Here is a 14,359-nt window from a genome sequence, read left to right on the forward strand (position 1 = left end):
CCGTGATCCCTACACTTTAGAGGAAGCTGCTCTGCCTTTGGCTTCATGGCTTCATCTTGGCCCCTCCCCCACTCTCTTTGGGTTCTCCAAAGCCGAAGGATCAAGATGCAAAGTTTCTGGGGGGCCAGCATCACCACCCAGCTAGAGTTCATCAGCACTGAGAGGTGTACAGGACATGAATTCCCTGTAGAAAGAGCCCAAGGTTGGCTCTAAAAAACCTCTCTGGGAACTGACAAAGGGATAGCACCAAACAGCAAGCCTGCTATGGGGGCAGAGGGATGGGGAAATGACCTCAGGAACCCTGCTGGAGCCACCCTGTTGAACTTCATCCCAGGATCCTGCACCCGGGTGTTTTCTCCAAAAGCTCCCAGAACACCCTTGTCCAGCCCAAAGAATGGGTGATTTCATAGTTACCAGTTTCTTACGGGCATGCCAAGAATCCACCACCCAAGAGACCCCTGCCGGGGACACACGGCTGGATCAGTCGTGTGGATGGGTCACCAGCCCACACAAGACATGTGTTTGTACAACCAGCCAATCTCAGCGCCCTCCAGGCACGGGTGACCAAATGCAACCCATCATCCCATTATACCTTTTCATTTGCATACCCTATTTTCTCCACAAGAGATCTTCCAGGGAGCAGGATGCTAAAGCACCTTATGTAACAGAAACAGATCTTCAGAGGGACTCATTATATTTCCCCTTCGATGTGCCTACACCCACTCCCGTGCTCCCCTCCCAGCAATCCGGCTGCCTGCACGGTCTCTTTGGCTTTCTTCTGAGTCTCATGTGCTCCCCACACCCACCCCGCCTCCCAAACTCCCCAAGGCAGATCGGAGAGGGGGCCACATGAGGCCCCAGAAGCCAGCCCCACACAAAACAGCTTCCGGTTTTCTTTAAACCACTTTCTACCCACTGCACATGTGCACGGACATTTACTAAACCGGACACTTTGAAAATGTGGCCTCAGGGCACCCAGGTGGCTCAGGTTAAGCATCCGACTTCGGCTCAGGCCATGATCTCGCGGTTTGTGAGTTCGAGCCTGGCATCGGGCTCTGTGCTGACAGCTCAGAGCCTGGAGCCTGCTTCAGATTCTGGGTCTCCCTCTCTCTCTGCCCCTCCCCTACTTGTGCTGTCTCTGTCTCTGTCTCTCTCTCAAAAATAAACATTAAAACAACAAAAAAAATGTGGCCTCACAAAGGTTTGTCTACTCAAGACTCTTACAGTGTCACAACTGTTTGGTAGAAGAGAGGAAGAAGCCAGGGAGTATGCTGCATGGGGCTTTCTGGAGAAAAGTAGGTTCTTGGCCTCTGACATCTGAGCTCCAGAGCCGGTCCCTTTGGGCTCGTCCCTGTGACTCCAGCCTCCTGCGTTCCAAAGAGCGAGAGCCCTCCCCCTTCCTCCCCAGCTCTGCTCCTATAGATACAGCAGGGTACACATCAGCAGCACACAGCCCCTTGAGAGAAGTGTTTCCCCACCTGCAACCGAAAGTCAGCTCTTCAGGCATAAACATGAACCTCACATCTCATCTGCATCACAGTCTGAAAGGCGAACGCAGCCATTTCACAGGGACAGGGGCGGCCACACCTCCTCCCCACCCCGGGCTGCATAAGAGCTGCCTTGCACCCTCACGCGGTGGAAACTGACCACGGATGGCGTGATGCCGCAGCCAAGAGCCTGGGGTCTGCAGGTGAGCTGAAGCTGTTTTCTTTGGATGATAGTCCAGCTCAGCATGGGCTCTTCTGGAGCCTGCTGTCCCCTTGCTGACGAGCTAACCTCATGTGACTGTTTGGAACGTCAGAATCAGGTGTGGATCGTGAATACCTGGGGCGGCCCAGGTGCCCAGGCATTGCCTGCCGGTTGCTTTGGAAAAGCCACAGAGACCTGATTTTGCCACGGGAAAAACACAATGCGGCTGAGAAAAAGAGGACTTCGTTCATAAATTAGGCCACTGAGCTGGGAAGCTCTGGACTGTTGCAAACCCCACTTCTCATATAGGTAAAAACATGAATGCACAGCCCAGTGTGCAGCGACAGCAAGACAATTAAAAATGGTCAACAAAGAAAGCACCTGTCTGATCTGAAGGGATTCTGATAAACCCACTCACCATCGGACTCTGCGTTTTAATTCAGGACAAGGAAGGAGGTATGTAGAATCCAGAGCCCTAAGCAGAGATCCACCAGCCCTCAGGGTCACATGTGATGGTTCATTTCAAGTGTCAACTTGACCAGGCCACAGTATCCAGTTTTTGGTCAAACAGCAATCTAGATGTTGCTGTGAAGGTATTTTTCACATGGGATTAAATTAGTAGGCTTTGAGCAAAGCAGATGACCCTCCACAAGGTGGGTGGGCCTCATGCAATCAGGTGAAGGCTGTAAGAGAAAAAGTCTGAAGTGTCCTGAGAGAGAAGGAATTCTGCTTCCAGAAGGCCTTGGATTTTGAGCTGAAACATCCACTATTCCCTGGGTATCCAAGCATGAGACAGACAGACAGACACACACACACACTGTTGGTTCTCTCTAGAGAACTCAGACTAACCCATCATAACTCCCATGTTCTTACCTGCACAGCATGGAATTCAAGGTCTCTTGTCCAGGTGTCCAGGGAGGCCTGTGAAAAGCAACATTTTCAACAATTTGAGTAGCTGTACCTGCTATTTATTCCCTAAACTCTCTCTCCCCTACCACTTGCAACTCTGGGTTTGAGAATTATTCCTTTCAATGTTTAGAGACCAGAAACGAGACTCCTAAACCATCATGCAAGCGGGCAGCAGATGTCCTAATTCAGGCACCGAATAGATTTTCTAGGTGAGAAAATCTATTTTATTCAAGTCTAAGACATATAACGGAGGAGTGCTCTCAAGGAGACTGAGCTGCTCAGTCAACGCATTCTCTCCAAGAGCAAAAAATGTGCATGAGAGCTCCACCCGGATTAAGATATGGAGCCCAACCAGCCCCACCCGGAACCCCCTCCCCCCCCATCCTTGCCCTCTCCCAGTCCCCAAAGGGAACTACCCTTTTCATTTCCAACAGCACTGATTGTCTAATCTGATTTCAAACTATTTTTACAAGCTGCATAGGTGTGAAATAAGATACAAAGTGAACATTTTAATATTTTACCTTCTAGCTTACTGCCCCTCTTATGGGTGGAATCGTATTCCCCCCCCAAACTGGCACCCAAGAGTCCTAACCCCCAGGAGCTCAGCACGTGACCTTCTTTGAAGACAGGGTCAGGACAGGCCTATCGTGTCCCCTTTGATGCTTTGGAAGGGGGGAGGAGCACATGGAAAGCTCACTCTCTTTTGCCTTTGGGGAGGGGGCCTGTTGGTGTTGCCTTTACAGAGGTAACCCAGCCCTCCTGCAATGGGTCTGGTATTCTCATAAAAGGGAGAAACTGGACACAGAGGCGCACACACAGAGAAGGCCAAGGGAAGGTACAGGCAGAGATCGGGTGGTGCTTCTTTCTACAAGCCAAGGAATGAAGCCCAAAGATGTCAGCAACCAGCAGCAGCCAGGAGGCAGGGGACAGGTTCTCCTCCACAGCCCGTGCAGGGAACCAACCTTGATCTCAGACTTCCGGCCTCCAGAACTGAAGAGTCAGTAAAACTGCTGCTGTTGAAGCCCCCCATCCCACCCCACCCCACCCCCGGTGTGTGGCACTTTGCTCCAACGGCTGGTCACACTGATGCCGTCCCTCTGCCGCCCTCCACACAGCTCTCTTCCAAGCCTGCCTCGTTACCCTGTGCTACCCAGAAGCCCTCCCGGCTCTATTTTCCACTGCTCTACAAATTAACATTTTTGGGGAAAGATTGTAACACAAATGGCCTCTGGCTCTATGTGGCTTTAATAAGCCAGCTTAAAAATGATGACTGGCCCCCCTGCCTCGATCTCCACGGTCCTTGAGGGCCTCTTTTTTTTTTTTTTTTTTTTTTTAGGAAGAGGAGTCTCCGGGGCCCATGCTCGAGGTGCTCTTGGATGAGACACGTGTCCCACTTTCACAGACATATCTGCTACCCTTTAAAGGCAGAGGAGGTGGAGAACGTGGTAAAGTCGTACAATAACAGCACTGTAATCCCAAGGGGGACGTTTTTGCAACTTAATTCAGCTGCTTTGTCTCGGAGGAGAGAAAGAACTGGGACTCAGAACAACGCAGAGGCCTCGCTCACTCCCCAGCCAGCCTGCGCACGACCTGAAACCCATCCGCCTCTCGGCGGCTTCTCCAGGACCAGCCGACGGCAACTGGAAAGAAGCCCACGGAGGCTCTGAGTGGGCTTTACCTAGAAAACCTGGGCCCTTTCAGATCTTCTTAACACTTTTCCGAGCTGGCCCCATTCCACTCTCTACGTTCCAGCAGAGGCGGGCTGGATGATCCAGTAATAGCCCGTAATTTAATTAGCACAAGTATCACTGCCGTTTGGAGAAAACAAATGGATCACAGAGAAGTGAAATGCTCTTTTCCCATTAGTGTTCCTATTTAAACCCTAACCGTTAAATATTTCAACAAATGTTTAAAACGCTCTCCATGTGTTTTCAGGCCAAATGAGATAATCATCCAAGGAAAATAATCTGGGTGAAAGAAAAGGCCCCTTTCCCATCATAGACGCTTTCAAAACAAACAAGCGCAGGGGTCAGGTTCGAGGGCAACCGAGGACATGCGCGTCAGCAAAGTGGAGTGGAGGCCACGTAGGGCACACAGATGGGACGCTGGGTGCATCTGTTCACATTGCTCCTTGAGGCCCTAAAGAGTCAAATGCAGATCCAGAGGCAAGGGAGCCTAGCCGTGAATTCTGCACTCTCTGCACGCCAGCCGAGGTGATAAGCCCTCAGAGCCCGTGACCGTGAGACGGCCCTCCCTGCTTCGGGGCATGGTCATCTGTAAGGATAACACGACTTGCACGCTATGCTCCAGGCGTTCCCCTGCTTTAGTCAAGCTAGCTGTCCTTCCTGGATCATTCCACCTTCTCCCCTTGGGAATCCAATTCTACCGGAGACCCCGGTCAAGGCCCACTTGCTTCTTTCCTTTGTTCGTTTAGCAAATGCCAGGCATCGTGTAGACTCTAGGGATACTGTAAGGAGCAAAAGGGACACAGTCCCCGCTCTCATGGAACTCACAGTCTAGAGTGGGAGAAAGACGTGAATCCAACACTCCCTGAGCAAATAAAACATGCACATGGGACAAACCCCGGGATGCAGGATGCGGGCGGGGGTGAGTCCGTGCTGGAGAGATGTGATCCGATGGCAAAGGTCAGAGAATGGCAGGGGTCCGGGATGAAATGACCCTGCCTTGGAATCTGAAGACATAAAATAGTAATCAGCAAAGAGAGCTGAGGGGAACATTCTGGAAGAAGGGGCAGGGTGTGCATGGTGCTGGGAGCCAAGAGAGCACAGAAGTCTTAAGGCCTGCAGGAGCGAGCGAGAAGCAGGGCTGCGTGTGTGGGCCCGGGGGACGAGGCTCGAGAGGCCAGCAGACCACGGTCTAATCTGTGACGTGGTGGCCATGTCACCGACCGTGCCTTCCAGCTTAAGGAGGCATGCCTGGCGTGCACGAGGTGCTCAGTAAACATGTGCTAACTGGAGCAGGGAAGGGACGAGACTCCGTCTGAGCGCGGACGGCTCAGCTCCAGCTGGCGTGCAGAGAAGTGAGAGCCAGGCGTTCACGGAGAAGGGGGTAGACCGGTCAGGGCTGTGGCAGACATCCCCGATAGAGGCAGAGGTGACAGTGGCTGGGATGGGGAGGGAGGAGAGAGACCAAGGCGGCGGAGGGGATCTGAGAGGTTGAGGAGTCACATTGGCAGAACTTGGGGACGGCCTGGCTCTGGGGGTGAGAAAAAGTACCTCCTGAGTTCCTGCCCCGTACCGAGGGTGGGGCTGCCATTGGAGACAGACACTGGGGGCTCCAGGCACGATGGACTGGAGACACCTTCCCTCACGCAAGAGGAAGCTGAGGAAGCAATTGGCCTGAAGGGTCTGGAGCTCAGGGCAGTGTGGTCCCGACATCACCTCCTGCCGTCGGCCTGAAAGCCAAGCATGACCCACCCCCCCACAAAGACTCCTCTGCATCCTCATCATGCAGGTGCCGGAGCCTGTCTCAGAGGCAGGAGGCCTCCAGGCCGTGGTCAAGGCTAAGCCCCACCCCAGCCATCCCTGGATTTCTGCCCAACTTCCCCCACCCTCACTCCTCCCCAACCCCAGCATCTTTCAGGCAGGGGGCCAACGTCACCCAGAGAGAGGTCTACGCTCACTGTCTTCACTTCCCCTCCTCCTCCTCTTCCGGAACCCAGGCCATCTCTTTCTGCCTTTCCCACTTCTGCCCAGCTGGTCTCTGTAAGGGCCCAGGACAACTAACTGCTCGGTCACCACCACTGACCACTTTGACCACAGAAAACGGAAGAGAGAAGTGGGCAGGCCCATTGGCCTCATGTAGGGCATGGAGGAAGGCTCCCTTTTGATTTCTGCTCAAATGAAAAAACTGTTGGGGCACACGGCAGAGGTTGCGAAGGGGAAATCAAGTGGGTTCCCAGGAAGATCACTGAGAAGGCCGAGGGGTCGCGTTTGACAAAGCATTGCATGAAGAGTCCTGGGCGTTGGGGGTGGGGGGACACCCTCATCCTGTGCCCCTGGCCCTGGATCCAGATTCCCAGGCACAGTCTCTTCCCAAGCACATATTTGGGGTCCAAATTTGATACAACTTGCCAAATGATACTGCTTATTTTTAAAAAAATTTTTATTTTTTATTTTTTATTTTTTTTATTTTTTTATTTTTTATTTTTGGGACAGAGAGAGACAGAGCATGAACGGGGGAGGGGCAGAGAGAGAGGGAGACACAGAATCGGAAACAGGCTCCAGGCTCCGAGCCATCAGCCCAGAGCCTGACGCGGGGCTCGAACTCACGGACAGCGAGATCGTGACCTGGCTGAAGTCGGACGCTTAACCGACTGCGCCACCCAGGCGCCCCTTAAAAAAATTTTTTTAATGTTTATTTATTTTTGACACAGAGAGAGAGAGAGAGAGAGAGAGAGAGAGAGAGACAGACAGGGCATGAGCGAGGGAGGGGGGGAGACAGAGGGAGACACAGAATCCAAAGCAGGCTCCACGTTCTGAGCTGTCAGCACAGAGCCCAACACGGGGCTCGAAATCACAGACCACGAGATCATGACCTGAGCCGAAGTCAGATGCTTGACCGACTGAGCCACCCAGGCGCCCCATGATACTACTTTGTACTTTGAAATCAAAGGATCTTGGTATTTTAAGTATGTATCTAGCATCAAGTTGTCCTAGGATGCCTAGAAATACTTGTTTTCATCCAAAACTTTTTCCTGTCCCTCATTTTACTGCCTCCTTCTGATGCCAAGTGTTACACTCATGTACAGTTTTGAGCATCTCATTTTTACCTTTCAAAGAACTGGCAGTGGTTTCCAACCTTGGCCACTCCATGGAATCTGCCAGGGAGCTTTAAAAACTACTAACGCGCGCCCACTTTCCCATTCCTGCCCCATGAGTTTCAGGAGAATTATGTGAGGTGCAATCTGGGCATCCAGATGTTTACATTTTTTTTATATATATATTTTTTAATGTTTATTTATTTTTGAGAGAGACAGAGACAGAGAGTGAGCGGGGGAGGGGTAGAGAGAGAGGGAGACACAGAATCCGAAGCAGGCTCCGGGCTCCGAGCTATCCGCACAGAGCCTGACTCGGGGCTCGAACCCACAAACCATGAGATCATGACCCAAGCCAAGTCAGACGCTTAACAGGCTGAGCCACCCAGGCGCCCCTCCCCCGGCGACTCGACCGTGTAGCCACAGCTAAGATCCACAGTCTAACAACTGAGAGACAGTGGCTCAGCCGTACGCCATTGTTTCGGGGACCCAGTTAAGTGACTAGTTGTCTCTTGCTGCTTTTCTGTCCCACAATAACCGGTTTCCTTTCCACTTTGCTCTCAAAATGGAAACCCACTCTTCCTAAGCGATCCTGGATTTTATTTTTGGGGGGGGGGGTCACTCACCTCATAGGGCTCCTTGCTGGGCCTACACTTCTCTATCTGGTAGAGCTGGGTCTTGTAGCAAACGCTGTCCTGGATGTCAGATTTCTATCCGAGGAGAAAGGTGGGGAAAAAGCATGGCTTAACTCACAGGAAATAGAAGTGTCCATTAAGCAGTCATTAATTTTTAAACCAGCACTTGGCTGAGAAAGTGCCAAAACTGGTTGGCAAGCCAGGTAATCGCAATGCAAAGCCTCTTTGGAGGGTGGCCTGCAGGCATGATGCAGCGAGGGGACAGCCCTGGACCCAGAGTCGGGCAACCTACTTCTGTTATGGCTCTGCCAGGACAGGGCCAGGTGACCCTGGGCACGTCACTGCTCCTTGCTGGCCTCAGTTCTTTCATCTGTACGATGAAGACTACTCTGAGATGTGAAAGCAGAAACCGGATACGTGAGCTCGAAAGAATAACTCATTTTATTGACCTACCAAACAAGATACAGATCTTGCTTATTTCCTTAGTGAAAAACAGCCCGCATCCCTGCCCTCCCCTGCCCAGTGAGCCACAGCAATTCATAACACAGCTTACAGATGACAGAAAACCATATCTAGGATGATCTAGGTGCACGACTGAGGTGCCGGCCTGTGTGGAGAAAGGTGAATTAAATGACTGATGCATCTACCAACCAACAAAGAGTCACGGAACGGCCTTCCAGGCTCTCCAACACAGAATCCACGCTTCTTGGTTTTAGAAAGAGAAAACAAGAACGAAGAGAGAAAGGGAGAAATGACAGATAAGGTAGGTATTTTACTTGTCAGTTCACGAGTTTCGGTCTTAAAATTTTACGTGGGTTGTCAGTAATTGGTTGATGAGATTAATAGACGGGACAGTGCACACAGGGCAGTTAAATTAGCCGTGTGTGGAAATTACTGAGCTGACCGGCTGTAGCTGTCTGTGGGGATTAATTCACCCTAGTTAAAAGCAGCCACTCGCCCAGACCCTAGTTCTCAAGACCAGGTACGTCCTAGGCTTTAAGGGTTAAGTGTGAAACAGACACAATAAAATAACCTTCTCCAGCTGGAACTACATTAGCCGAGTTTCCAGGGAACATTCTCAACAGACAAAGCCATGCTCAGCTTTGCAAGACTTGCACGCAACCTTTATGCCGATGCTCAGGCCGGGCAGAGAGGAGGTGCCGAAACCAGCAGATGGGAAGAAACAAAGACAAATTAAGACACAGCCTGAGAGCTTCAGGGATTGCTCAGGAAGAGCATGAGTAACCAAAGTTCGTATCTGTAGCTGTGGAGGCAGAACAGAGGAAGGAAAGTATTTGAAAAACTAAAGTTCCTTGGGGTGCCTGGCTGGTTCAGTTGGTGGAATGTGTGGCTCCTGATCTCGCGGCTGTGAGTTCGAGCCCCACGTTGGGTGTAGCGGTTATTTAAAAACAAAATCTTGGGGCGCCTGGGTGGCGCAGTCGGTTAAGCGTCCGACTTCAGCCAGGTCACGATCTCGCGGTCCGTGAGTTCGAGCCCCGCGTCAGGCTCTGGGCTGATGGCTCGGAGCCTGGAGCCTGTTTCCGATTCTGTGTCTCCCTCTCTCTCTGCCCCTCCCCCGTTCATGCTCTGTCTCTCTCTGTCCCAAAAAATAAATAAAAAATGTTGAAAAAAATAAAAAAAAATAAAAACAAAATAAAAACAAAATCTTTAAAAAACAAAACAAAAAACCCCTCAAGTCCCTGCACATTACTGATCGGCATCCAAAGAAGTTCTGCCAAAAGAATGTTTGCTTAGGAAAGTAGTAATTTTTCCTTTAAACATGAAATTGTGAATTTTATAGTCAGTTTCAGCGGAGGCACTTTTTAAAAACTAATTTTTGAGTAACAGTCATCATTTGAAAAAAAAAATCAGTGCGTTGATCCTCTTTCCTTCCTTTTAGTTGACAGCTATTTAAATTCTTGGGGCACCTGGATGGCTCAGTCGGTTATGCATCCGACTTCAGCTCAGGTCACGATCTCACAGTCCGTGGGTTCGAGCCCCACGTCAGGCTCTGGGCTGACAGCTCAGAGCCTGGCACCTGCTTCAGATCCTGTGTCTCCCTCTCTCTCTGTCCCTCCCCTGCTCACACTCTGTCTCTCTGTCCTTCAAAAATAAGTAAACCTTAAAAAAAAAATTAAAAAAATAAAAATAAAAAAATAAATTCTTAACTACTGTTTTCTACCACAGTCATCCCCAAATGGTGCGACCTTGAACCCATATGAGTGGAAAAGGTATAGGAAGGGACCTATAATATATGCATATTTATTTATAAATTATAAGCATGCACCTCTGTACTAACATATCATGTACATCATAAAACATATAACCAAATAGGGATTTAAAAAGATAAGAAATTGGGGCGCCTGGGTGGCTCAGTCGGTTGGGCGTCCGACTTTGGCTCAGGTCATGATCTTATGGTTTGTGGGTTCGAGCCCCGCGTCGGGCTCTGTGCTGACAGCTCAGAGCCTGGAACCTGCTTTGGATTCTGTGTCTCCCTCTCTCTCTGCCCCTCCCCTGTTCACGCTCTGTCTCTGTCTCAAAAATAAATAAACATTAAAAAAAAAGTATAAAAAGATAAGAAAGAAACAGGGGGCATGTGGTCTTCTTATAAAAGGCAAATGAGAAGTAGCTTCAAGTCCAATTATCTTTAAGTTCATCATCATGGAGGGACAGAGAACCTGGGCACAGTACAAGAGATGCTCCTAATCATTCCTTATAGTAAAATGATATAAAAAATATACTGTGTCAAAGGTCCTGTCTTTCTGGCCTCAAATTCCTCTCCCGCAGTAGCTCTCCTGTGACTGGACACCATCCCTCACATCCAGTCTCAAAGCTGCAGATTTGTCCCCATCAGAAGTGTCACCCCAGCAGGGCTTACATGGGACATGTATGTGCCATCCCACCCCCCAATAAAGCACCGTTGTTATTTTCAAAAGCCTCTTATTTGTTGAGAATGTTTCTTCTCGAGTACAATTTTTCCTCTGGTGGTTCACCCAAAAAGTACTTCTGTGGATAATTTCCCACTGGAGCAAAATCTAGCAAATTCCCTAAGCTGACTCGGCTTAGAAACACCTGCGCTCTCATCCAACTGTTCAACAAACCTCCCAAAGAGCCTCTGCGTCTATTCAGCAACGTTTTGTAGACATCTCCCAAATCCATTTGCTAAAGAGACACACTCTGACCATCTCGCCTTCTGGGCCTTATTGTGTGGTCATTTCTGCCAGACAGGGAGAATATCATTTCCCCAACTGTAGGTGGATTTTCATTTTAGCTCCAATCGAGAAACCTCACCAAAGGTTTCTAAGCCTTTTGCGAGATACTGGGTTGACTCTCACATGACTTTAAATAGCACTGAAAATGCACTAGAAGTTCTTCATGTTCTGTTTTCTACACGTGTTCCTAACACTGACAGCCCCATACCATCAGATCTCAGGGCACCACATACACAGGGTGATGGTCACCCTTCGTGACCGTGGATCTGAAATCAAATTTCCGACAGGCTTCCTGACAATTCTCAATCTCTCTAGCAGGCTGACCTCCCGTCAGAACCGGTCAGTCTCCTCTATTCGGAGTAGGAGAAACAGGAGTGGTCTGCAGAATTCTTTTCAAGTGGAGAGAGAATTTAGTCAGAAGCAGACACTGAAGCACGTCAATTCCTTCCCCAGGCGCACATGAACTGCTTGTGGCGGAAGACCAAAGGCGACCGACGCATGAGGGTACCACCGTCCACCCCCATCCTAGGCTGCAAGACTCCCACACTTCCTCCCGTGCGGCACAGGACACCTGTGCTCTGTCACCCAGACTGAAGGCACCGGGGTCAAGCCAGCAAAGCTCAATTTCATTTTCACCTTCTGGAGAAGTACCAGTAAGTAATGCCTTCCTCATTAAATCATGCTTTCGAGATCAGTGCCTGAGAGGCTCTGCTCCCCAACTTTTACGACCACAGAAATCCCCAAGCCTTTAACATGGGAACCCAAGGAGCTAAGAGGTAGGCAGAGAAGGCAACGGAGAAACTGAAGGGAAAAGAGGCTTGACTCTCTCACAGTGCTGCCCAGGGCTTAACTCCGAGGGAGGACATTTGAAAAATACCTCAGATAAAAAGCGCGAGCTACCTGAGAAGCAAGTTTAGCTACTATTTTATCCCACATTCAGAAACTCGGCCTTCCATTAGTTCAAATTAACAGCTTAGATCAAGTGTCAGCAAGTGAGAAACACTCGAGGTCTAAGAAGAGCTCCTTTTTCCACAGAGAGCAGAGAGAACAGCCACCAGGGCCCCACTCACCCCTGACAAATAGCGCTCGAGTTTCTTGTTTAAGAGGAAGTAGATGGCGAGGATGTGGCAGGCGCGGTTGGAGAGCACAGTGTTGATCACGTCGCTGTTCTTGTAACCCAGCTTCTCCGTCATGTGAAGCACCACACTCGGGCTCAGGTCCTCCAGGGAAATCCTGCACCGTAGAGAGAGAACCGGTCACTTCTCCACGGCCACCGAGAGGTTCTGGATCCTCCTTGGTGGGGTCACAAACATGGCGGCACAAAGCACAGCCCCCCTCCCCATCCCAGGCCCTTGGAGACACTCAGACCCGTTCATTCATTCGTTAACTCATTCATTCTTTCACTTGGCTTTTTGTGATGAAGAATTTCACACAGGAAAGTCGAGGGAACAGTATAAATACCCTTTGTGCACCCAACACCAGAGTATACCGCTGTTAACACTTGGCCATATTTTCTTCCTTTGTTTCTTGTTTATTGCTTATTTATATTATATATTATATATATATATATATATATATATATATATATAGTTTATTTACTGCCTATTTATTATTATCAAGTATTTTGAATCACACACATCATGACATTTCATTCCTAAACACCCCAGTGTGCACCTTTAAGATCCAAGGGCATCTCCTGCAGAATCACAATACCGTCCACACACCCAACAAAATTTTAATAATTTCTTGGTGTTCTCTAATATCTGGATTGTATTCAGATTTCCCCAATTGTCCCCAAATTTGTTTACACTTTGGCGTTGCTTTCTAAAAATGTACTTCTTGGACACGGGTGGAGCCTACACTTGAATTGGGTGTAAGGTGGGTTAGGAAAGGAGTGCGTTCAGAAGCCCAATGCAGACTGTGTTTAAAGAAACACCAAGAGCTCCCACATTCACAAATAAGAGTCTGGGGCGCGGTTGTAGGGTACTGTTATTTTCCCCATTTTACCAATGGAAGAAACTGAGGCCCACAGCTATGAAGTAACTTGCCCCGGGTCACATAGGCAGGAAGCCGCAGCCCCACAATACAAACCCTGACAGCCTAGCGCAGAATCTAGATGCGAAACCTCTACACTCACCGGCTCTCAAGTAAACAGATGTGTCAAATGGCTGTGGAGAACACGAAAGCAGGCTGAGGAATACAGAGTGTGTGTGTGTGTTGGTAACACGAACATCATCAAATAGAACTTTCTAAATCCCTTAAGAGAGATACAGATGGGGCACTCGGAGCAGAAGGAAGGCACATCTGGCCCGAGAGCTCTGTAACCCACCCCTCACCCCCAAGGGTCTGAAGACACTTTTTTATGGGACTTCAGACCGTAACGCCCTGAGAAACCACACAGGACAACTCCACACTGGGATACAGAAGAGGAAACTGACTTGCCAAATTCACAAGCCAGCTGAATAGGGCAGCAAGGGCAGACCTAGGTCTGCTGACCATCTTCCACCACCCATCTATGTAACCTATGACAGCACTCCCTCGCTAGATAGGAGTAAGTGCCATCCAAAGAAAACGGGCCCAAGGAACCACGAAATCCGCCTTCCTCGCCCTGTTGCCCATAAAATCACAAATTCTAGATCACAGTGGTGGGGTGGGGAGCGGGGAGTAGAAGGACTACTGGTAAAAAATAACTTTTGTTAAAAAAATAATACTTTTGAAGTTTGCCAAAGCACTTACTAACGCCGAAAACTCCATTGTTGGCAACTCCCCAGTAACGTCTGCACGGGAGTGACCCTGCTCCTGGCCAATCAGATGACTGCCGTGTGCCTTGTCCTTGGCCAATCAGACCACAGCCTCATGGCCTTGCCCCTGGCCAATCAGATCAGGGCCACGCAAGGTGCCCCTGGCCAATCGACCCAGCAACACCTTGGAAGCCTGTTCTCCCCAGGAGCAAGCAGGGGAAGGGAGAGCTCTCTAGGAGAAGGGGTGGAGGTGAAAAGAGGTCAGTAAACGTGGGCAGGCACTCCAACTCTGCCCTTCATGTCCACTGTCTTCAGAAATAGGAGAGCTCTGCCAAAAGACACTGCTGACTCTCTTGATTGAAAGTACTATTTTTTTTTTTTTTTCATTTGAGAGGG

At 49.7% G+C, this 14,359-nt stretch overlaps 1 protein-coding gene across 1 annotated transcript in view; it reads right to left on the reverse strand.

The window, feature by feature from the left end:
- The window catches only part of HUNK (hormonally up-regulated Neu-associated kinase), a gene marked incomplete at its 5' end in the record, with an annotated part of 116,907 nt that overhangs the window by 10,866 nt on the left and 91,682 nt on the right, over window positions 1-14,359 (reverse strand). Inside the window, 3 exons of the mRNA XM_049629141.1 lie at window positions 2,563-2,610; window positions 8,002-8,085; window positions 12,293-12,455. Of these exons, the coding sequence (XP_049485098.1) occupies window positions 2,563-2,610; window positions 8,002-8,085; window positions 12,293-12,455 (295 nt within the window). The remainder of the gene's footprint in view (window positions 1-2,562; window positions 2,611-8,001; window positions 8,086-12,292; window positions 12,456-14,359) is intronic.

This window comes from Panthera uncia, chromosome C2 (genome assembly GCF_023721935.1).
Source record: "Panthera uncia isolate 11264 chromosome C2, Puncia_PCG_1.0, whole genome shotgun sequence".
Taxonomy (NCBI): Eukaryota; Metazoa; Chordata; class Mammalia; order Carnivora; family Felidae; genus Panthera; species Panthera uncia.